This window comes from Wyeomyia smithii, chromosome 1, assembly GCF_029784165.1.
Source record: "Wyeomyia smithii strain HCP4-BCI-WySm-NY-G18 chromosome 1, ASM2978416v1, whole genome shotgun sequence".
NCBI lineage: Eukaryota > Metazoa > Arthropoda > Insecta > Diptera > Culicidae > Wyeomyia > Wyeomyia smithii.
This window is the reverse complement of record NC_073694.1, coordinates 59,007,543-59,032,459: the sequence shown is the minus strand read 5'-3', so window position 1 is coordinate 59,032,459 and position 24,917 is coordinate 59,007,543. Positions and strand designations below refer to the sequence as shown.

General features: G+C 37.7%; 1 protein-coding gene across 10 annotated transcripts in view; it reads left to right on the top strand.

The window, feature by feature from the left end:
• The window catches only part of LOC129718837 (nascent polypeptide-associated complex subunit alpha, muscle-specific form), a 398,349-nt gene that overhangs the window by 155,390 nt on the left and 218,042 nt on the right, over positions 1-24,917 (top strand). For all 10 annotated transcript variants that reach the window (XM_055669946.1, XM_055669955.1, XM_055669954.1 and 7 more), the window contains one exon: positions 1,012-1,200. In XM_055669946.1, coding sequence (XP_055525921.1) covers positions 1,012-1,200 — 189 coding nt within the window. The remainder of the gene's footprint in view (positions 1-1,011; positions 1,201-24,917) is intronic.

Here is a 24,917-nt window from a genome sequence, read left to right as displayed (position 1 = left end):
CTTTGTTTGTGACTATCGACAATCTTCTGGCGCCGGTACGATTGGTTGTGCCTTTTGCCCTACACAGCAGATTTATTTCCGATCCGCTTCCGCACCTAAACTGGGCCAGCAACACCACAACTCATTGCATTCGAACGGCCCTCCAAGTTCCCCCACTTCTTCCTAGTCACCTGGTTCTCGACCGGAGGATCTCCAATTTGCACAATCCAAAACCCGTCGCTGTGCATTTGCCTGTCGAACATTAGCCTCTTGCGAATGTTGCACTGGTATAACAATCATTTTCCTTGACGTCAGGGAGCAGCCTCTCTGAGAACGGATGTTTGGAGGAAATTGAGTATTTACGCAAATTTGTCTATTTAGAAACGATAGCGATCGGCTTTTTACGTTCGGATTCGGGGCCATAAATTACATCCATTTACCGGGTGGTGGGATGGCAGGTTAGATGAAGGGGCCAATTGATTATTGGCAGAGGCATTCCTCTGTTCTTGATTTTATTTTTGGCAGAGCCACCAATCCAATTCGGTTCACAATGCGGAAAGTCACGGATCGTTCCACATGTGAGATCTTTTGCTGCTGCCATCACCATCAACCGGAGGAACCCAATGTTCGTTTCCTTTCGGGACAACCGTAAAGATAAAGCCCATAACCATCATCGTAATCGAGTGCTCCGTTGGAATCTTTCCTCTCTTGTCACCAACGTACAGAGCGTACGTGCGTGGGTAGCATCGATTCCGCATCGAAACACACCAGATTTGTGCTGATTCCCCCACCTCCACCTCTTCTACGGGGTATTTAACTCCGTATATCCTTTCGACCGCAGAAAACGGCAACGAAGTGATAAATGGACCGGTTACCTCATATGATGCTGCGAAGGTCATTTAATCATGCCATTCTCATCTCTCTGCTCGTGACAACCGAAACCGACCCCCAGAAACTGTATACAATTATTAACCAAATATGCAACGAAAAAAAAGAAACATTCACAACCTGTATCTATTCTTGCCTTTTCAGAACCTTTCGCTGCCACCGAACGTCGATCCAGGCACCTCGGACGACAGTGGCCGAGCCTCGGAACGACTCACCACCTCGTCGGTGGCCCAGCGGGATGCGGACAGCTCGCGGGACCGGCTAAGCGATGCCAGCAGTCGGTGCAGTTCCGGCAAAGGATATATCTGTGATAGTGAGGGAGACGATGATAAGGTAAGTGCGGGTGGCTCCATCTGTTTGTTATTAGCAACGAATAGCAAAATACTCCGACTGCCTTCTGTCGGGAGCTAGCACTGCCACACTACTCTTCTAGTAGTTCAGCTCCGGAAGGAACTCAATTGTTGCACTAACATCTTTCAACTCGACTCTGATTATCCTCAAGCATAGCTTCTTTATTCCTTTTTCCACTCAATAGCTAGTGTGTATGTGTGAATTGACCACAAGTGGTTAACCGCCAGATTCTTCCACTCGGTAGCAACAGCAACACAACTTGCACGTATCGAATTAAGTTACCAAAAGACTCCACCGTTGGAATGTAGAAGCCTCGTTCTCCCCCTCTATGTTTGTATCTCTTTCTTCGTTATTGGGCGTATTGGGCGTAGGAAATTGCTTTCTCCTCTGAGGGACGATAACGCAGTAAAATCACATTAGGGCTTTGATTCACCATTGTGTTGGTGTCTATCGGTCACCGTTGGCCTTATTGCTTACTGCTTTGCGGTTAGCTTGAAAAAGGGTCCCTTCGGCTCGCTCGGCAAATAATCGTCCGGTTGGGGATTACATTTCGACTTTGGGTTTGACCGATTAAAGCGTTCTGGCGAAGCTGTATTTCGCACCCGATTAGCGACGCTCGTGGCGGTGTTGCCAGCCAGCCAACCAATGTTGGGAAGCAGTAATTATCACAGTGTTAATTTTGGATTTGTTTTGACCTATTTTGTTCTCTGTTTCCGATCGATCGAGAAGTTGCCAGTCAGTTTTCACACCTGATTCATAATTCCTTCATCATTTCGCTACGCTGTTCAGACTTTTAGAAGCCCTTAAGGTGCGAGTACCGTCGTCGTGCGGTGTGTTGTGTGATGTGGAGGAAGGTGGTAAGCTGCTCATTTATCATGCAGTAGCTAAAATTAACACTATTAAATCGAACACGAAACAGAGTTTGTTTCTCGGCTCTGTCTATCGGGTTACGCTACGCAGCAAGAAGCTGCGGTGTTTATTTTTAAACCACGTTTTCCGCTTACAACAATAAATCGAAGGAAAGCATCGAAAATGGAGGATGAAGAAGAGGGGAGCAGAAGGCGGCTGCCCGAACAGAGCAAAATATACAACTTTTCCATCCACACGATGTTAACTATTCGGATTTGTTCGCACATTAGGTCCGCGGGTTCTTCTTCGCCGTCGAGATCGAGAGCTAAACAAGCAGGCAGCATGTTATTTGCACTAGCAATAATACTCACCTCGCTAAACTTCCTCTTCAACCGCAAGACGATAATTTGTTAATGAATGGATGTGCTAATTAGCCGGTAATTTAGCAATATTTTGCTTTTGGATTGGCACGCTGTGGGCGATCTCTTTTGGTTCTGATCTTCGGAAGATGATGTTAATAACTATTTTTTACACCTTAAAAGGGAACTGCCAGAGATGGAAGATAAGAAAAGTTGCAAATTTAGAAGAAAGACAGAAATAGATAGCAGTTTAGCAGGTCAAGCCGTCAACTTCATCAGATACTGAAAAAAAAACATTATTTCTTTATCCCGTTTCTCAAATCAAAGCAGTGAATTAATCGGACGGCGCAATATCTGGGAAATGCAGGTGAGGTAGGACTTCTCATTTGAGCCCTTCTATGTAAGATTTAACGACTTTGACCATATGAGGCTGAGCATTGTCATGCGGAAAAATCACTTTTTCGTACCTCTGCTACGAGCAGCCGTTTTTGGCACAGTGCTGGGCTTAACCGCGTCTATTGAAGTCGATACTGTTCCCCAGTAATGGTTTCGTTTAGGGGGTCAAAAAGCAACAGTTACATTTTCCTGTAAATGGCACAAAATCATGTTCACATAACTAAAAGTATATGTCGCCACAATAAAATCACTGACGCGTCGAAGTGTTTTTTTAGTTTATGTTTCAGCTTGGTTTATCACGTTTTAGAAATGTCAAAATTGACCAGTACCTACGGCTGGCTCCATCTATTGATAAGCTGTGAGAACTTAGTTGCACGCCTAATATTTTGTTTCCATTTTTATGTCTTATTCTAATCAACCTTTTCACTTATTCCAAATTAATAATATAGGATCGTGGTTCGGTGTAACTTCATCAACTTTCCATGTTATTATAGATTTTTTAAAACCGTTAGATTTACAAACGGAGTTCCATTTTTACCTTACCTGATTATTTTAAGTTACTTTCGCATTTTAGACTTTACTACAGATAGTGCAAGGCTGTGAAATAATCAAGATGAAAACAAAAATAAAACAAAATAAGTTGGAAGGAAGTAGAAAAAGAGAAAAGAAGTATAAAGTGAGAGAGGAATTAAATAAAAGAAAAGAGATACAAGAAGAGGGAAAAATGAAAAGAAGAGAGATAACATTGAATAAAAAAAGAAAAAAGGATGAGGAGAGATAGAGAGAAGAGAGAAAACAAAGTAAGGGAAAGAAATATAAAATATAAAAAGGGCGAGTGGGATAAAAAAAGAGTTAAAAAGAAAAACAAGTAATTCTGGACCAAGGAAAGAGTGTGAGAGAAAGATAGAAAGAGAAAGAGAGGTAGAGGAAGAATAGAGAAAGATAGATAGTAAAAGAGAGATAGAGAGAGAGGGATGAGTAAAGAGATATAGAGCAAAAATGTGAGAAAGAAACAAAGAGGAAGAGAGAGAGAGTAAAAGAAAGAAAGTGATGGAGCGAGAGAGAAAGAAGGAGAGAGACAAAGAGAGAGAGAGATAGGTAGAGGTGGAGAAAGCAGAAGAGAGCGAAAGAGAGGGAGAGCTGGAGAAAGAGGAAGAGAAAGTAAGAGAGGGAGAGAGGGGGGGGGATCAGAGATAAAGAGAGAAAAAGAGACAGAGAAAGTGTAAAGGTAGGAGAGAGATAGAGAGAGAGAGAAAGAGATAGAGAAAGAGAGAGAGACAGAGGGAGATAAAGAAAGAGATAGAGGGAGATAGAGAAAGAAAGAGAGAGAGAGATGTAGAGAGATAGAGAAAGAAAGAGATAGAGGGAAACAGAGAAAGAGAGAGATAGAGGGAGATAGAAAAAGAGAGAGATAGAGGGAGATAGATTAAGAGCTAAGGAAGTAGCAAAAGAGAGAGGCAGAGAAAGAGAGAGAGAGAGGTAGAGAAAGAGAGAGAGAGGTAGAGAAAAAAGAGAGAGGTAGAGAAAAAGAAAGAGGTAGAAAAAGAGAGAGAGGTAGATAAAGAGGGAGAGAGGTAGAGAAAGAGAGAGAGAGGGAGAGAGAGATAGAAAGATGGAGAAATAGAGAACGATAGAGAAAGAAAGACAGAGATAGAAGGAGATAGAGAAAAAGTGAGAAATTGAGGAAGATAGAGAAAGATAAAAAAAGAAAGAAAGAGAGAGAGATAGAGGAAGATAGAGAAAAAGAGAGATAGATAAAGCGAAATAGAAAAAGAGATAAAGGGAGAAAGAGCTAGAGGGAGATAAAGAAAAAGATAGAGGGAGAGAGAGAGGGAGTTAGCGGAAGAGATAGAGGGAGATAGAGAAAGAGATAGCGGGAGATAGAGAAAGAAATAGAGGGAGATAGAGAAAGAGATAGAGGAAGATAGAGAAAGAGATAGAGGGAGATAGAGAAATAGAGAGAAAGGAGGGAAGTGAGAGAGCATAGACAAAAGGGATAATTAGTGTAAAATTATCAAAAAGAAGAGACAAAAATGAACCGAAAGAAAGGACACATTTTCTAAAAAAAGATGCAACAAAAAAATTTTAAAACAGATGCAAAAGAAACAAACAAAAATAATTAAAAAAAAAAAGAAAATCGTGAGTTTTCAAAAAAGTACCTCTTATAAATTTTATATTATGCGAAATTTCCTCAGAAATCAAAGAAAAGGATCAATAGGGTCTTCGAGGTCTTGAACTCTCCAGAAAGGCAAAATATTATTTCTACTATAATTCTCGTAAATTTTTGTCATTTAAAGTTTTTTTTCTTGAAGGTCCAATAATTCCCTTCAATTTGACGCTAAAAATTTCGAAATCGGTCAAACGGCTCAAAAATTATAAATATTTTAAAAATTGACATTTTTGCAAGATTTTCTTTTTCAGAAACTTATCCTAAGGACCAAATAAAAATACGGGTTTAAAATATTTTGATTAAGAACAATTATAGCGATTTTGAGCATGATCGAAGAAAAAAAACCGGATAGGACGTTTTTGTATGGAATCACTGAACCGCTGAGTTTCTTTTGTCATTTTCTATGATCGTTTTGAATCGGAGGGTACACTCAGCAAGTTTTCCAAAATCACCATCATTCGAAGTCACGTGTTTGAACATTTTTTTTTTGCTTGAAGTCATGCATTTTCAGGAAAGGAAAAATACATTGATTGAAAGAATAATAACCAGCTCCGACCGGGCCCATCTAATTGCGTAGGTAGAAAGTCTATTTTTACCTACACAATTGTGTGGGCTCGGTCAGAAAAGGGATAACGCAAAAAGTTACAATCATGAAAAAATAATCAAAATGTTATTTCTTACTGTTCTATCGACTATTGAAGTCCATGTTCCTCTGTTCCAAATCGTTGAAAATCATAATTGCATTTAAAGCTGCATGTGAAAAACAGAGGCTGCAGTAAAAAAACAGTGAAAGAGAGGAGAAATCGAAAAAGCAAGAAGGCAGTATAAGTAAGGAGATAGACACAGAGAAAGGAACAGAAATGAAATATTAATTGGAAACGAAGCAGAGCATTAGAAAAGTGGGATTGACGTAAAGAATCGGCTGAATAAAGAAGAGGATAGAGAACAAAGAAGAGAGATTAGAACGTAGCAAAAAGCAAAATAGCAACAAAAAACCTGGAAAAAAGCGGCAAAAAGAAACAATAACAACAAAATTACGGAAAATTATAGAATTGAAAAAATATAGCTGAAATATCGAAATCATTAAATAGTTAAAGAGGTTGTTTATAACACACAAGTTCAAAGTAATAGTCAAAGAGGTTGGCCATAAGACGCAAGTTTGAAGTATTGTTAGGACAGCATGTCAGAATAATTTTTGCAATAAGTTTGGAAATCCACTCGATTGAGGTCAATTAATTTAATGGTGTTAATTATGTAAACTTTTTAAAACACGGTTTGCTCAAAAATCGCTGAGACGTCGAAATCAAAAACTGGAATTTTCAGTTTGTTCCCCTATATAGCCATAAGACGTAATTCTACATCAGAATGGTAGAATAGGAAATAGCAAGAGAAGTAAAATTTTTTCGATAGCTATACCCGCAGCCAGCACTCAGTAATAGTCAACAGTTCTTTTGTGGCAGTAAACAGTTATTCAATGAAGATTTAATTTCTGCATGCCAGCTTTTATACGTGACTTCTCAGAGTTAAACTTCTGGTAGGCGTGTCTTTGTGGACTAGAGCGAGCAAAACAACAACACCAAATCGGTTATACAGTCGAATCGTGTGTAATACTTAAGCGTCGGCTGTGCTGGGAAAGAAGGCTTTCTCTAGATTTGATTGATCGGAACATGCGTTCAAGGTTTTTCATTTGACAAAACTACAATAGCATCACAAAATCACATTTTCCGTATTTTGGTGAACACACAGCTGATTCGCCAATAGGATGCTGTAAGAATGAGAAAAATTTGTTAGAAACTAACTAAGTTTTATGCATTTAAAAATGAACAATGTTCTTGACGTTCGATGTTTTCGGATTTTTTTTAACTCGAAGGAGTAATATGTTGCCGTAAGTCGTAATTCTACGTCAAGAATAGAGCAAGAAAGAGTTGAGGAAAATAAAAAAAAGATTAAAAAGGAGAGCAAAAAACAATAGAGAATTGTTGAAAAAAAGTTTTATTCTAAAACTAGAACATAAAATGAGATATGGGACAGAAGGAACTAAAAGGGTAAAATGCAAGAAAATAAGAACGAATAAGAAATTTATGATAGGCAAAAAAAATAGGTAAATGGGAAAAATTTAAAAAACGTTCGAAGGAAAGTAAAATCAGGAGAGAAAACAGGAAAATAAATGAAGTAATAGTGAGCAGAAAAAAGTAAAAAGTCCGAAAAAAAAGAAAAAAAAAACAACTAGCAAAGTAAGGTACCCGCAGATACAGAGCAGACTGTTAGAACAAATAATATTTTAAACAGATGGAAATTAGAATGAAGTTTTTCAACAAAAAAAAAGAAATCTAAGGCGTCATCCATTAATTATGTAAGGCCTTTTTTCGAAATTTTTGACCCCCCCTCCCCCATAATAAGGCTTAGTAAGATTATGCATTACCCCTCTCACCCCCCCCCCCCCCCCGCGAATCTTACGTAATATTGTCTCTTTAGGGAAAAAAATATTATCGAAGGTGGTTCAACTGTACGCTTCTCTATTTGAGAGAATCGTTTGACTAGAAGCCAACACGGATGGTTAACGATTCTCTTTTGTGCCGATCTCCGGCCGCTTCGATATCTCGACTGTAGCATTGTGCGAATGACAATAATTAGCAATCATGCGACAGTTTAGTACAGCAATAAGATGTAAAATAAATAATTTCTATATATGTACTGCCGAAAAATATCATCAATCGTGAACACCAGAAGATTTGAATCCCAACTTCTAAACTATTTGAAAATAGTTCGCTGTAGCGAAAGTCTCATCCAAATTTAGCATATTTAAGCAAAAGCAGGACAATAAAAGCAAGAATCTTACAAATTCAATTAACGCCCTCGGATCCAAATAAAAATCGATGCTAAGTAAATTTATTCCACTTCAATTCGTAATAAATGCAATAAATAGCACAGACAGCTACAGTCAATAACACACGAGCCACAGATTGTCTGTACAATGACAACAGTATAAAGAGAAGTGAGCGAGAGAACTGTTGTTCATATTGAATTCGTGACAAAAAGTAAGAGATAAAGCAGATCGTATGCAACTTCGGTAGCGGCTACTGTCGCGTAGTGTTTTATTCCACAGTGGTAATCACAAAAATCTTGCTACTGTCGTGTGAATACTGTAGCGTACGCGTACATTTCTCCACTCTGTCCACAACTAAGAGAGAATCAGCGTGAAATGTCGTGTCCCCGAGTGTCTGTGTAGGCAGGAGGGAATAGAGCGGTCGTGCATAGTGCTTTGCTGTAAACCGCGTTTCCGGCTCGGGAGAATTTTACTCATATGAACGTTTTCAGAATATAGTGATTTTGAGGGCTATACCCAGATACTTGTACAGGTCTCACTGTGACTGTTCAACCGAAGATTTCGTTCGGTCGATAAATATCGCGATTAACGAAAACGCGATGTATACCTTCCAAAAAATCGCGTCGGCCGACGTGCATTCGTTTCTTCGAAAGTACTCGGAATTGACAAATAGCTGATGGCTACGAGTAGCAAAGGCTACATCGCGGGCGTCGTACGCAGAGGATCGCGACGTTTGGCAAGAAATAGAAAATATCCGGTTGACCGAACCCCTACAGACTCCGCGTTGATACCTTCATGAGGTCGAATTATCTACAGATAGATCAACATCGCGCAATTAAATTCGGTGTAAAGAGGATCACCTTACGAGGAGATATCATATCATTTGAAGCTGTCCCAATTTAATCAAAGGTCCAGAATCCTTGCGTACTATTCATTGTTGCGGTGTTACATTGTCAAACTGAATAAGTTCGAATCGCATTATGAATATCGTGGCGGATATAATGAACCTGTTCGCGCGACACCCGACACTCGAAAACAGCGCAGCGTTTACCAAAACGACTCCTGCTGTGTATCTTTCCCTTTCTCCAACATACCAGTGATTTCTCGTGGAAGTGCAGAGGTGTCCTCGGCTTCCAATAAGCGAGTATCACGTCAACATTTTCCTATACAAATTCCTTCTTTGACCTGCATTCGGATGCGGCCGGCGCTGGTATTGCGTAATACAAAGATTAAGGTCACCAGTTTTTACACATTGAGGATGCATATTGGTTCCAAGCATCATCTATTGGTTCTCTGTGTAATTACAGCTGATCTGGCAATAACGGAGTAGCAACCGCGGGCGGTCAATCATGCTCATGCTCAAAAAAAAATATTTTCGAAGGTAAAACTTTTTTTTTACACATAGCATAACTATTCGTAGAGGATAAAACAAAAAAAGTTCATACAGTTAATACTATGTTAAAGTAAAAAAAATTCAAAATTAAGTAGAAATAAAGTAAAGCACGCAATCACCCAGCGACAGCGAATTCACTACTTTCCCAAGGTTCAACTGTTAAGATCTCAGGGATAAATAATTCAACTAATTTTATTTTTTTTCAGTTTTGGAAACTTTTTTTTCAATTTTTTTAATTTTTTCAATCTTACGTAAGATTCTCTTGAATCCCCCTCTCCCCCTTCGTAAGCATTCGTAAGAAATTTGGATACCCCCCCTCTCCCCCTAAACCCTTACGTAATTTGTGGATGACCCCTAATGATGTTAAAAAATTTGAAATTAAAAAAAAATGCTTTTACAAACGTTTTCGAGAAGAGAAATAATATTGAATTACACAAAAGTCAAAGAAAATAAAAATTAAATATAGAAAAGATACTAAAGAGAAAGTTTGAACAACATGATAAAAATAATAAAATAATATGAATAAAGAAGAAAAAAGAAGTAATATGAAAAAAAGGAAAAAATATACGTATAATTAAGTTAAGAAAGATATGGTAAAATGGTAAAGTGGTATCTGAATTGCAAGCAATAAACCAGAAAATAAATGCAACAGCAAAGCAAAGCCTTGGTGCTACATTCCGATTCGGAACTTGACCTTCTTTTTATTATACACAGATGTTGCAGCCAACTTTTTGATGTACAGGACAATTGCGGGGCTAGCGCTACGATCCACTGACATTACTGGTCTCTCCCGAGCCGATACTCGAACCTACGACGACTGGCTTGTTAGGCCAGCATTCTGCCGAAAACAATTGTAAAAATGAAAAAATAACAAAGGGACATTGAAATACGGTAACGAGGGACAGAAATGAGTTATGAAATTAGAAAAGGTAGAGCAATGATGAAAGGAAAAAATGGAAGAGTGTAAAAAGACAAATTTAGAAGGAAATAAAATTTGATGAGAAGCAAACCAAAAGTTTGAGAAATGAATTTAGTGGTAGTATAACACATAAAATGGATTAACACGCCCTATAAATTCATTAAAAAAAATATCGACAATTTTGAGAAAGGATCGGGAAGAAACTAACAGATTTAACGTTGCGGGTGCAACAGACCAATGACAAATATCTGCGTAAATTAATTAGGTAACAATAAAAAGAGCGAAGTTTGGATAGGGCATGGCAACAACACCTAGTCTAAAGCAAAAAAAAAAAAAACAGGAAAAACTCTGATGCTCTTGTTACATCGCACCTCCAGCCTAGTGATGTCCGATTTTTTCAACTAATCAATTAATTGTTAATCGATTATTTTGTTCGGACCCGCTAATCGGACTCGATTAACTGACACAAGATATTCGATTAATCGAGATAATCGATTATTTGATTACGTTAGCCCTACGTTCAAAAATAAAATGTAAGTGCTGACCAACAGTCAGTTACCAATAAACTTGATCTCTAGATTTTACTGACAAATCTGGCAGAAAGCTCTAGAAATTTTCCGTAGCCTACCTCTTGATTTCGATGTACGAAGCTGGTTCATCGAACAAGCCTATGATCGAATCTCTACTGCAAATTCTGTGTTAAATAGTGTAACACCTAAACTTTGCCGCAAAAATATTGTACAATGTTACAACATATTAAAACTTTCTTCAAGACACTTTTTGACTATTCGGTTTGAAATCACATTATTTAATATATTTAATAATTCATTTAGCCTAATTCTTTATGAATTTTCGAGAAAGTATTTTTCCGATTCATTTAATTCTTCAGTTTTGCAATTGTGCATTCGTTTGCAAGTGATTTTGCTGTACGAAAAACTTTACACTAGATTTAAGTGATCGAATCCTACATCCTAAACATTAGGCAAACGAATCAATAAATAGGAACCACCATATAAATTTACTTGTTAACGTTTGAAAAGCGAGAAAAGAAACATTTAGCTAAAAAATGCTAAACATTCGAATGACAATGAATGTCCCTACTCCCTAGACACCCTGTGACGTGAGTAGGTGCCGTCAGTAGAACCATGCATCCTCTCCTCTCAAGTGTTAGATTAGGAACATTTCTAGTTGGGGTCTTGGGAGCCGATTTCGCAGCTTTGTAATCGTTTGACCGGCTTTGCTGGATAGACTTCTGAAGAAACGGATGTTCCTAGAACTGGCATGTATTTCATCGGTATTTTATAAAGCGTTGGAATCTGTCCTTGAATTCGGTTCCATACTATAATTGGGTCAACGCGAATTCGTTCGGTTCTTGCATGCGAAAAAGAGGGAAGGAAATATTTTATCTCTGGCACTCACACATATTTTAACAATCGCTTATGTGAGTTTGCGTAAGTGCGAACAGCCTTTTAAATCTTTTTTAACTTCGTAGTCGCGACGCACAGTGGCCGGAAGCCGGACAAAACTCAAGTTCTAATTATTGATATTTTATATTTTTTTTTAAAGTTCTAATGTATTGTAAAACGTGTTTTCCAAATATCAAGGCAATTGGATTAAATTTGAATTTTTGAGAGCACTTTAAACGTTGTTAAGTCATGTTATTTTAATGATTTTTTTCGCTCAGAAAGCACATATTGGGGTTTACTTTGACTAGTAAATACTCACCTAATTCTTATTCGAATTCCATGCGATGGGTTGCATTTTGAAGATTAATAATCAGAATTGTATGTCGTGTTGAATGTTTTTATATAATTCATCATAATGTTTGTAAAATGTTTGAAATACCTATTGAGTGGTCTGAAAAAAACTTTTTTTTTGCGCAAACGTGTGCTGTACGATCTGACCCATCGGTTCCCACAGGTCGCATAGTATGCATTTCATAGGAAATTTTCTCTACTTTTCGAATATTAAGGTCCCATTTTGCCCCTTTCTGCCCCGCTGAACAAAAATTTTAATTGAAAATAAAATAGTTTGAAAGAAGGCGCATGGTGATTTGTGAAAGTTACGTTGTTTTACAGAAGTAGTAAGTAGTTTCACTCAATTGTTCTAGAAGAACTTCATTGGCTTACGTTCAGGTGTGCAAACAAGGTAAAATAACACATATAATTATATTAAATTGACATGAATATTAATTTTTCAAACCATTGCATAAGGTTTTAACATTTTACTCGTCATCGTCAGTATCATCATGACTGAAAATTAATAAATCTTCCACCTCTTATGTGAAAGTGCTTTTCGATTTGTTATTGTGTCTAAAACTCGGAACTACCGGATCTGACGCAATTAGCAGCTCACGAAACATGTCACCGATAGTTCTCTCACGTGATCCTTTCTAGGCATTTATTTTCTCGTGTTTTCCGGATTGCTTTATTCATGCATTCCTGGGATCCTTCCGAAAGTTTGTCAATGAGACTCGAAGATTAAACGATTATTTCACATCCTTGAATTAGTAATTTGTGTACTGTTGTTGAACATCCATACAATTTTACGTAGGTAATAATGAACGGTAGCGTTGGACTTAAATTTTGATGCATCAATTCTTTCACCACTCGAAATCGTTGCTAGCAGCGTCTGAAATCGCTAGATTAAATTAATATCGACTCCTGTTATCTCCAAAGAAAATTCTGCTTTGGAAAAAACGTCTTGCTGTAACACCGTTATTGCTACTGCCGAAGCCAGCGTGCGGTTCGTCGACATGTAGACCAAGTTTGACAAAAAAATCTTCTTGAATTCGCTGTTTGATGCTATTGAGCTGATCGATGTTTCCTGTTTTTAAATATTTAAAATAGGTAATATTTCCATTTAATTTTACTCCGAAAATTTATTATGAAATTTAAGTTCAATATTCAATATTAAATTTAAATTCAATATGAAATCTGCTCTCTGAAAAAACTGCAAATATCGACAAATCAAAAAAAGTCTGCACACGGATTCTAAAAATCTTCATTTTCAGATTAATTTGCATATCTGGTACTCCTGATTACAATAATACGATGGTGACACGTCACAAATTATTCACTAACGTATATAGTAGGGGTGTGTGAAACTGGCTTTTCTGGTGTCGAAACGAAACGAAACGAAATTAACCCTTAATTTCGGTTTCGCCAAATTAGTCGAAACGAAATCAAGGTGGATTTGCCACCTGTTTTTGTAAAAAAGATACTACAAATACACTAAACTTTTGAAATTATATTCAATTACGAAACAAACAAAAGTGGTTTTGTGAAAATCGGTGAATATTTGGCTGAGTTATATATTTTTTAAGAAAACCAGAATTTTTGACTTCTATCCCACAATTGTTTCGCAGTGCTACAAATGGTGAAAAAACACAAGAACTTCTAAAGTGACCTGTAAATGTTTTGAAAGCTCTGTTCATCTTCTTTCCAAAGCTGTCTAAATATTGAAAATCGGTTGAGAAATGACTGAGTTAAAAAAAAATGTATGCCCTGAGGTCCAAAAAACCGTATTTTGACCATAACTTCAGATATTGGGGGTGTTTGTAAAATTTCTAGTATGAGCGAATGTTACACTCAACAAGACCTACAACCTACACTAGGTCACTTCAGAAGTTCTAAATGTTATTAGTTATTGCGTAAATAAAATTTTCAGTAATATCATTTTCTCAAAACCAAAATAACAAATAGATAATGGTTGTTCAATTTTTAATAATATTTCATTGTCTTTAACAAATATAACAATTTCCTTACCTGAAAGTAATTTAAAATACGCTATTCTGTTGAGTATATTCAAAACGATATTCAATTTGTTGTTGAGTATCAAAATAAATAAAATTTGTTTAAGCAATTTGATCATCTACGATAAATTTTTCGCTTATAGTTATGGTAAATTGTATACTCATCTAGAACTCATGTAGAAAAATATTTGGTTGATAATAAGTGAAACCTTACTTTTAGTGATTTTCAGGTATCGGATTTGTAACTTAGTTTTTTTTTAATAAATTACAAATTTTTTGAATGTCGAACAAAATATGAACATCTTTCTTTCTTCCTTCAGTTCATGAACATCCAGGTCTTATATATTATTTTTAGGACAAAAACGTTGATCTTTTTTACCGGTCGTTGGGTATTGAAATATACTTCCAGAAAAAATGTCATAAATCCCGACGCATTGCAGAATAGAACTATTATTCTAAAGAAGTAAATGCCATATAAGGCAAAGCCTGTTTTAAACAAAAAAAAATTTTTTCGTTCGGATAATTTTAAAATATGTTTCAAAAATTTCATTGCAGGTAATTGGTGACAACTCTCAAAATTTCCGTGACACTAATTAATTATCAAGTCGTGTCAAATAAATTTATTAATTTAAAAATTGCGAAAGCTTCGTCTTGACTGAGTGGCAATAATAAATTTTAAGTCAGAAAAAAAAAGACTACGTGGTCTATTCGTTAGCCCCCACACCCCCCGCGTGATTTTTCGTGGTCTTTTGATAACCCCCTATGACCTATGTATGACTACGTGGTTTGGGAACGGCCCCTTTGAAACAAACCAAAAATTATTTTTCTTTCAACCAATCAACAGTTAGAATGGAATGTAATGCAACAAACAAATAGTTTTCATTTTACTCAATTAAGTTATTCGTAATCATCCTCGTTCTCTTATTTCTCGTTCTTACTAACCTTTCTTTTCTTCTACCTTGTATATTCGTCAAGTGCAAAGTCAGAATCACTTTTATGCTATAATCTGAACTTGTTTTTGACATTGTAAAATTTCGTGTCCCCTAAAACAAGAGTAACATTTCTCAGTTATGTGTTCAACGAGAGCGAACCATGTACTTTTTTTTCATTCATTGATAAAGTATACTTTTTTGGTAACACGTTGAAAATATTTTTGATAAGGTACCTGGCAATTTTGAAACCTATGCTGACCTATGCAGAGTGTTTTGAAACAATACTAAAAATTCAGGCAATTACAACTTTTTCTGCTTGACAAATCGATCACTCTGTCTGCACACTATAAGGCATGATATCTGGTCAGCCTAGTGATAGCAATGAACTATCTGAAAAAACACATTTAAATACACTACGGTGTGCGAAGAGGAGTCCACTAACACAGAGAATCCGAAAAACGCTTGAAAATTTTCACAAGTCGAGTAGCATAGAACATTTGGCCTGTAAGGTAGAGCTTCAGAGCTTTAGTTTTGACAGAAATTGCTATGCCCTCCTAAACGAAAGACAAAAAGTGACCTCTTTAACCTTGTGCACTGCAAATATAACCACATTTTGATGTACGTAAAAGATGCGTAAAATTTATTCCTACAAACAAATTACGACGGCTTTTTTTTTTCTCCACCTATCGTTTATTTGACACGGCACAAATACAATTTAATGTTTAACGGCGCCAATTATATCTGATGACTCAAAATCTTTAAGCAAATTTTTTATCCTCGCTGCCGACTACGCGCTGAAATTAAGTCTATCTCAAAACTAGCATATATTTTTCAATTAATGTTTTGTAGTTGAATGGTCGTCTGATGATCGTCGAATGGCCATGGATATGCAGCATGTATGGATTTGTTCTGCTAAGCCACGATGTCATGAGCTGGGACAGGGGCTTGTAATCCTCGGGTTCTGGAAGTATTGTGCGGGGTTCAGTTGCTGGTTATGGTTCGTTGTTGTTGTTTGCTGTTGTTCGAGCCAAGATATCACGAAAGGCCTCGGGTTCTCAGGTCCTGGCGGATTCGTGTGGGGTTCAGTTGATGATTCCAAAATCGAGGTCTATGACGTGTTCTTGCCGTTTTGTTGAATGTGGATGGAAAGGAATGGGACTAGACTGGGGCGTGGATGGATTTCAGGAAAATGTATATAAGGGACATGTAGGGTAGGTCACGACTCGCCAAGACATCACGAACAGGAACAGCTGGTCCTCTACCCTCGGCCCGGAGGGAAATTATTAATTTAGACCTGGCGTCACGGTGTACAGGGCATGACCAAACAACGTGCTCTATGTCGTGATAACCTCCACCACAGGCACAGAAACCACCTTCCCCGAGCCCAATACGACGGAGATGCGTATCAAATCTATAGTGATTGGACATGAGCCGCGACATCACGCAAATGAAATCTCGACCTACATCCAACCCCTTGAACCACGGGCTCGTCGATACCTTGGGGATAATGGAATGTAACCACCTTCCCAGTTCCCCTCTAGTCCAAGAATTTTGCCAACTGATGATCGTATTCTGACGTACAAGTGCGAAAAACTCATTAAAAGCAATTGGTCTTTCATAAATTTCACCGTTTGTTGCGCCCACCTTAGCCAAAGAGTCCGCTTTCTCATTACCCGGTATCGAGCAGTGAGAAGGGACCCACGCTAAGGTAATCTGATACGATTTTTCGGATAAAGCACTCAGATGTTCCCGTATTTTCCCCAGGAAATACGGAGAGTGCTTAACATGTTTCATCGATCGGAGAGCCTCAATGGAACTGAGACTGTCCGTAAAGATGAAATAATGGTCCGTGGACATTTTTTCGATAATCCCTAGGGTGTACTGAATTGCAGCTAATTCTGCGACGTAAACAGAAGCAGGATTGTCGAGCTTATGGGAGACGGTTAAATTGTTATTGAAGATACCGAAGCCAGTGGACCCATCAAGAAGTGATCCGTCAGTGTAGTACATATTGTCGCAGTTGATGTTTCGATATTTTTTGGAAAAAATTTAAGGGATCTGCTGCACGCGTAAATGATCCGGGATTCCACTAGTTTCTTCTATCATGGATGTATCGAAAAACACAGTAGAATCAGAAGTATTTGATAAGTCGACACGATTTGGAATATTCGAAGAAGGGTTAATATTTTGAGACATGTGATTGAAATACAATGTCATGAATCGGGTTTGAGAATTAAGTTCGATTAACCTTTCAAAATTTTCAATCACAGGACGGTTCAAAACCTCACATTTGATAAGAATACGAGAAGACAGGCTCCAAAAGCGGTTTTTCAATGGTAGTACTCCAGCTAAGACCTCCAAACTCATCGTATGGGTCGATTGCATGCAACCCAAGGCGATACGCAAACAACGATATTGTATTCGCTCCAGTTTGATCAAATGTGTGTTTGCTGCGGAGCGGAAGCAGAAACACCCGTACTCAATAACAGACAATATCGTTGTTTGGTAAAGCCTTATAAGGTCTCCTGGATGGGCTCCCCACCATTGTCCGGTTATTGTACGAAGAAAATTCACTCTTTGTTGGCATTTTTTCATCAGATACCTCACGTGACAACCCCAGGTGCCTTTAGAGTCGAACCAAATACCAAGATATTTGTGTACCAAAACCTGAGAAATCGTTTTACCCATTAATTGTGTTTGGAGCTGAGCAGGTTCATGCTTCCTAGAAAAAACTACTATCTCAGTCTTCTCCGGAAGAATTCGATTCCTAGCTGTAAAGCCCAAGCAGACAAATTGTCCAAGGTATCTTGCAATGGTCCTTGCAAATCGGCAGCTTTGGCCCCTGTAACAGAGATTACACTGTCGTCTGCAAGTTGTCTTATCGTGCATGAATTTGCCAGACATTCGTCGATGTCATTTACATAAAAATTGTAAAGAAGGGGGCTCATTTGGACGGCTTCATATTCCTCGAATATGACTTTTATGAATATGAATTTTATGCTCTGCGTGAATAAAAAATACCTCCCGCATGATGTTACGGTTTTGTCTTTAAAAACAAAAATTACCGGCTGAGAGTTTATTCTTCTATGTCTGACTTAGTATACCAGATATCTGTTGAGATATATTCAATTTAATTTATAGTCGCAATGAGCACAAACCAAAATAATGTAATAATGTGCATCGAAAATTTGGTCCGAAATTTCGCGAAATTTCGTAATCGTCGAAATTGCAGTTTTAATTTCGCGAAATTTTAGGCGGAATTTAGCGAAATTCAACGAAATTTTTCGGCAATTTCGCGAAACCGAAATTTCGCGAAATTTCGGGAAATTTCGAGTTTTGCGAAATTATACGAAATCATTCGAAATCTCGCACAGCCTTAGTATATAGACACTGTATTTTTACTAGTATGAAAACACATAAACAACCCCCTTTTGACCATGTTAAACGACAAATTTTTACTTAGACTCAAGTTTTTTAAATCTATTAAAATGGGACCATTTTGCATATTTCAACATATAATATACTGTATAGTTCGTTTCGAATGCACATTTCTCTTAACAAGTATAGCGTGAAAAAAGGCAGAACAGTTAATTAATGGCAGTGGATTTTTTTAAAGACTGCTAATTACACACAACATTGATCTTATATGAATGAATAATTCTTTGTTTTCTACTCACGTATTCTAGTTTAACGTATTTAACATTTTATTTCTTAAATTAATGCGACGTATTAATTTAGCCAAAATCGATATCTATTTAAGTACTACATGATCGCCCCGCATAATCAATAACCACAAAACGTGCTTAACCCTCTAGTGCCCAAGTTAATTTCTAGACGGGCTTCGGTAAAATCACTATGAATCATTATAAACACTTTTTAAGTATTCATTGAAGCTTTTTAGAGCTTCGACTGAAGCCCGCCAAATGGCGGCATTGGGCACTAGAGGGTTAACAACTAGTTCGGGATATAGTCACGACTGTATGGGTTATCGTTAAATCATATGGATTATCATTCGTTTATGGTTATTGATTATGCCGAGCAGTTTTCCAACTACGAAATTTGGCACACAATCGGCTGGTTCACATTTTGACAGTTCATACTGGTTTCCCATATTCGCTTCGCCAGAAACTGACTATACTGACACCGTACACCGTAATCATTATTATTATATATTTTACATTATATATACTATCCTCAGTTTCGCTGATGACTACTGGATCCTCAAACATAACAAAAAATGGGAATATGAATAAATAATGATATACATAAAAACACTGCGACGTAATTTTAGCGGACGTAATTTAGCCGTAATTTTAGTAATATAATTTTTTTTTATTTTTTTTTTAGGGAGATATTTTTCCGACTTTTTGAATTTTTGACACCAAAATTGAATTTTCCAGAAAAAAATCAACCTGATATGGATTTTATGCTTTTTAAATTAACATTTTGGGTTTTGTCCGACTTTTGTTCGGAGACCCGCCACTGTGCGACGCCAAGAGTTTTGTTTGTGAACCCGCAAAAAAAAAGTTTAGTTTTCGTTCGTGCGCGCATTTTTATAATTTTGAATGAAATATCAACGTCGCAGCACTAAATCGAAATCGCGACTTAAAATATCCTTACGTGGGTTGTAATGCGCTGTATAGCACATCAGATGCGCTATACAGCGCACTATTTGCGACGTAAGGTACAATGTATAATGTGCGGCATGCGAGTAAAATCAATTGTCGCCAGTCGACAACTACAATTTTCAACTAAATGGATAATATAAAATAAGTGAGAACAGAGGTTTCGAAACCTCTTGTGTTTTCTTCACCGCTGGCATCACCAATTTTCCCATTTTTGGACAAAGTTGAACTATGATCGGACAATAATCGGGGTCAACTATTCGATTATTCAATAATCGAAAAGTCAGTTATTCGATTAAAAATTAATCGAATATTTTCGCAAATAATCGATTAACTCGATTAATCGAAAAGTAATCGGACATCACTACTCCAGCCTTTTACTTCGTTATATGCATCCTCATGTGTGTGATGATGGAAACACAAGGAGGAAGGTACGCTCATTATGAAATTACCCTTTTGCTGCTCTTAATGTTTGCGTTTTTTTGCCGCCTGTTGTCATCACATGTTTTTTTCATTAGGTCTTTTCTGTGCACCTTTGAACTGCCATGAATGCACCGACGACGGTCGGTGGTGTCTTTTGTGACGAAAAGGGCGTTCTTTAGCACATTACAACATAGGAAGCCTTTTTTTTAAGGTCGTTAAGATAGTAGTTTGGCGAAGTGGTTTGACCTTAGTTGCTCATGTCCTGCCTTTGAAAGGTGTTAATTTTGAGGCAAGAACAGTGTTTGACATGTATTATTGCACGTTGTCACACATGTTAACTTAAACTTACGTTAATTACATTACGGTGATTGTTTCACAACTGAATGTTGTTAGCTAAATATCAACAGCAACGCACGGCACAGTCAGTCCCCTAGAGTGGAATCGATTTGCAGTCTATTTATTGAAGATACAGCAATTACGTTAACAGTGTCATGTTTTATTAACGACGCACTCCAACAGATGGCGTAAATTATTTATGAAGCCAGCAGCAGCCCCTCAGCTAAAGTCAATTGTTCCAATCCAGAATCTCAAACACTCATAACACATGCCATACATATTTTACCGTATCCTGTTGGTCGATTCCTGGCGCGAGTGGGATCTATGATAGAAGCTTCCTATAATATCTAGGCACAGTATTTTGTTGTAGGATAATACCGACCGGGGCTACTGAGTTGTTGTTTCCACACTACGTCTGTGAGGTAAGACGAAAAGTAGTGATTGGAAATTTGGTTATTCAGATTGATGTAACAAACTTTCAGAACCGAATACCTTTAAGGATGAGGATGTTTTACGACTCAGAAAATTTTCTAAGGGCCTTTGTAGTGTGTAAGGGCTTTGAGTTTTTCATTTTATTTTTATATCAACACAATTTGCAGCTCTTTTACTGTTTCATTCCTCCAAAAAAGAAACTGGGAAAATAATGAGTAATGAAAGTAATAATGACCATCGCAAACTAAGCACCACAGTGCATACGTGCCCCTTAGGCATAACACACCTACACCGACACATTCAACGCAGACATTCAAACAGCAACAATATGAGAACAGTTCAGAATGGAAGCAAAAAAAATGCAAAATAACTGCGGAAAGCTCCCTCACTTTTTATTATTGCATATTTTCGCTCTCCCCCTCGTAGTTGGTGGGTCCGACTTTTTTATTTGCGCTCGGTACGTACCACCTTCCCCCTAGTCCGATTTTCTTCATCGATTCCACCGTACAACGGTCATAAAATGTTGGGTGGATCTGAGCCGAGAATCCAGTTTGACACAAAGCCGAACAGAGCATCCAACGGTGGAAAAATAATCTGCATCCGGGATCCCTTGCTGTCGTGCGGTGAACAGCAACGAGGGGTGCACAAATGCAAATTTTGGTTGAAAACTTTTTTTTATACGTATAATTGTTCAGTTTCCTTGCGTAAATAATTGCCACAAAACCCCTAACGGCCGGCGGGGCGAACGATTCACGGTTTCGTAGAAATCCTTTGAGAGGGGTCTATGCATACATATACTCAAAGCCGAATGCGTTGCAATTGAATGCGGGATTGGATTCGTTTTTTTGTGGTATGGTAGTTCCACTTTTCTCCAGCGGTTCTGAGTTGTTTGCCACCACAGCTTTTTTTCCTATTGGCGAGTAGGTTGTGCGTTGATCCACATCGGAGCAAACTCTACAAACGAATAAACGTAAGTTGTTGAAAACTAGAAAATTCGCCGTTAGTGCGGGGTTTGTTTGCCCCGAAGAGTAAAACTGAGATTGTGTTGGAAATTGTTTTCCCGCTGCTGGGATTTTTTCCTTGCAAGGATGGATCATGTAGAAACCGTAAGCTGCAGCGATTTCCAGATAAATAATCTACCGTAATCACCATCCTCTGGTTACCAGCGATTCGCTGTCGGGTAAAATTGTTAGCGATTTCAACGATAGAATTCAACGGCTGTCTCCACTCAATCATCATCGATTGATACTGACCCCGGCACGACTGCGAGCCAGTTATCGTCAAGATAATGCCGATGCCGAAAGCAAGTTGCATTCAATTTACATGATTTTATGGTTCACTCGGGAAGCTGGTGGACTCCTCGAATCTGTTGGCCATGTTTCACTCCCTCCGATTTGATGGATCGACAGTACGGTTTTGAGAGACAGAAAACGAGGAAAGCGAAAAAAGTTCCACTTCTCGGATGCTTGTTCGTTTGTTTCTTCAGAGATGGGATTGGCTCCGAGCGACACTGAAGTGCACTGGCTAACATGGCTCATAAATATTTATTCGTGTTGGTTCGTGCGCGACGACCGCATCGTTGTCAATCTGTCACCGAAGATCGCTAACCATAATCCTTCTTTTTCTGCAAAGGATAGGGGAAGAGAGACCCGTGTGTATTGAGTGACTTCGTTCCGCTGCATGGTGACGGGCAACTATTTAGATTATCATATTGAGAACTTAGAACAAAAAAATTGAGTTTCTAGATTAGATTGTTTGGTGGAATTCTAGCGTTTGATCGCTGTCATAACAAGTCATCAACGTCACACTGTGGCCGAAAAAAGCAAAAAGTGGAACTTAATTCATTGGCGCCTTTTGCCAAAAACATGAGATTTTATACTTTTCATGAATTTCTAGAGTATTTTATGTTTTGAAAGCTAAAGTTGAACAAAAATTCATAAAAATCTTGAAAACGTGAATTAATATAGGAAAATCTGCTGTGGATTGGGACAGTTTATAGTACTTTAGCACTACAGTATAGTACAGTATCAAGCTTTGGGAAAAAGTATTACCATCATGCCTTTTTCATCCTATACGTTCTGAAAGTTATCGAAAAAAAAAGTTAAAACAGTTATAGTATCTTCGTAAGTAAAAGTCCTAGAGATATGTGGTCTTCGGCAAAAATGTGTGTTTTGTGTACCCCATCGTTTTTTTTTTCTTTTGAACAATCTTTTTTGTAAAATGCAACCAATAAAAGTTAAGAACAAAAAACTAAATTTCTAATAACTTCTATACAAAATACTCTATAACTTTGTACCCAATCAAAGATAGAAATTAATAAGCAATATTCAGCGAAGTTTTATATTTTTACATCTTATAAAACTTTGCAAATTACATTGGGGTCTTTTTTGTACGCTGCTGATTGTACCGCATTGAAAAAATCCGTGTAGTTTAAAAAAAAATCGCGTAAAAAACTCCAAACATCGGTAGGTTCTATGTGTCCCTTACCGAAGATACGCAATCTGCGTTATATGAATACTCGGCATTCGTAGAGTAGCTGTTCTAATGTTTCGCTTTCGATGCAACAAAGGCGGGTTTGCTAACTTGGGTACCACAGCGATATTCGGCCGGTCCATGTCCTCCAACGATTGCCACTATGGTCGGAATCGTGAAATTTCACGACAAAAATCTGTAAATCGGAAACCATAGATACTAGAGATTTCTTGTCTTCTAGAAAGTTTTTTTTTTTTGTTAGGGAATTAGAATTACGTTGTCCATTGATGTGAACTTTTGCAATATATATCCCAGTCAATTGCTATACGTGTCCCCTTGCAAAATACAATGACCACTATTGTTGAGTGATCAGGTACCTGCACCGAACACGCTCCCAGTCAGGTGAAATATGGTTTATGAAGCCAATCACCTTCCCAGGATTCAAAGACCAAATCTTTTTGAGCTGTAAACAGCCACTGCTAAGAAACCTTGATTTTCGTTTAAATAATGCACCACAACTGCACAGCAGATGTTCCGATGTCTCGCTTTCCATATTACAAAAGCGACAGATATCATCCTAAACCCGGCCAATGTTCTTTAAATGATATCTACTCGGACAGTGCCCCGTTACTAGGCCGACGTATGTACAAAGAGCTCTTTTGTTGAGCTCTACGAGCTTTTTCGAATGATTCTCGTTTGGTGTGATCAGGGGCGACTCGTGGCTTCGAAACCTACCTGTTCAACTACAAATTCTGAATTTGCTTTTTAAAAATTAAGTTCAAGGAAGTAATCGCATTCATGGTACTACTTAAAAATAAAACAATATTTAATTAGTCATTACACTACTTCATTTATTATAAATCGCTCATAAAGCTTCAAACAAAAATTATTTATAAAACAAAGGGATTCTACGTCCAACCTTTTCAGCAAACAAATCAATAACGTTTTCATAAAAACTTGGCATCTGCTGTAACTTCATTAGAAAATCTTTTTCAATCGTCATTAACATTTGATAGAACAAGCGATCTTCTCCAATCGTTGTTCTCGTATAATCTTTAATTCTACGCAGTACGGAGAAAGATCGTTCTACGGTGGCCGTCGTACTTGGTAATGTGAGAATCAAAATTGCCAGCTTCAATATTTCGGAAAACACATCTTCCAGTCCATTTTCTACTATCATCAATGCCATTTCTTTGACCGACTTGTTCCTAAAATCGACCTTAGAATAAAAAACTTTCAACTCGTTGCTTAGTTTTGCTATATCATAACACTGGCCGAATGATGTTACGAGTGAATCGAATAGTTGCTTGGGAAAACATTCACTATACTGTCCAAACTTTGAGCTGTTCAGTAGTCCAACATATTTGATGGATTCTAGCGAACGAAATCTATGGTCCAACTCTTTTAGCACCCTGTCCAATATCGAATCATGTAATGTCTGGTAGGAGGATTTTGGATTTTTGCGCAAACTGTCATCACCTCCGTGAAGCTCAACACAAGCCCCATACAAATCTTCAAAATGCTCGACTGATTTCAACTTTTCAATCTCAGTGCGACAAGATTGAACATTTGTATTGCATTCTATAGCATCCAAATCTTTGTGCTGCAACACACTGTATAGCACGTCAGTAAAAGTGAAGATTGCAGCAAAAACCTTTAGCAGAAAGATTGTTTGAAACTCCAATAGAAATCCATGTAAACCACGGGCAGTAACACATGTATCCCCAACCCAATCTGAATCTTCCAGATATAAATCTCCAATGCAGGTCACAATGCCAGTGTAGTTGTCGTTAACCACGTTGATTAAACGAG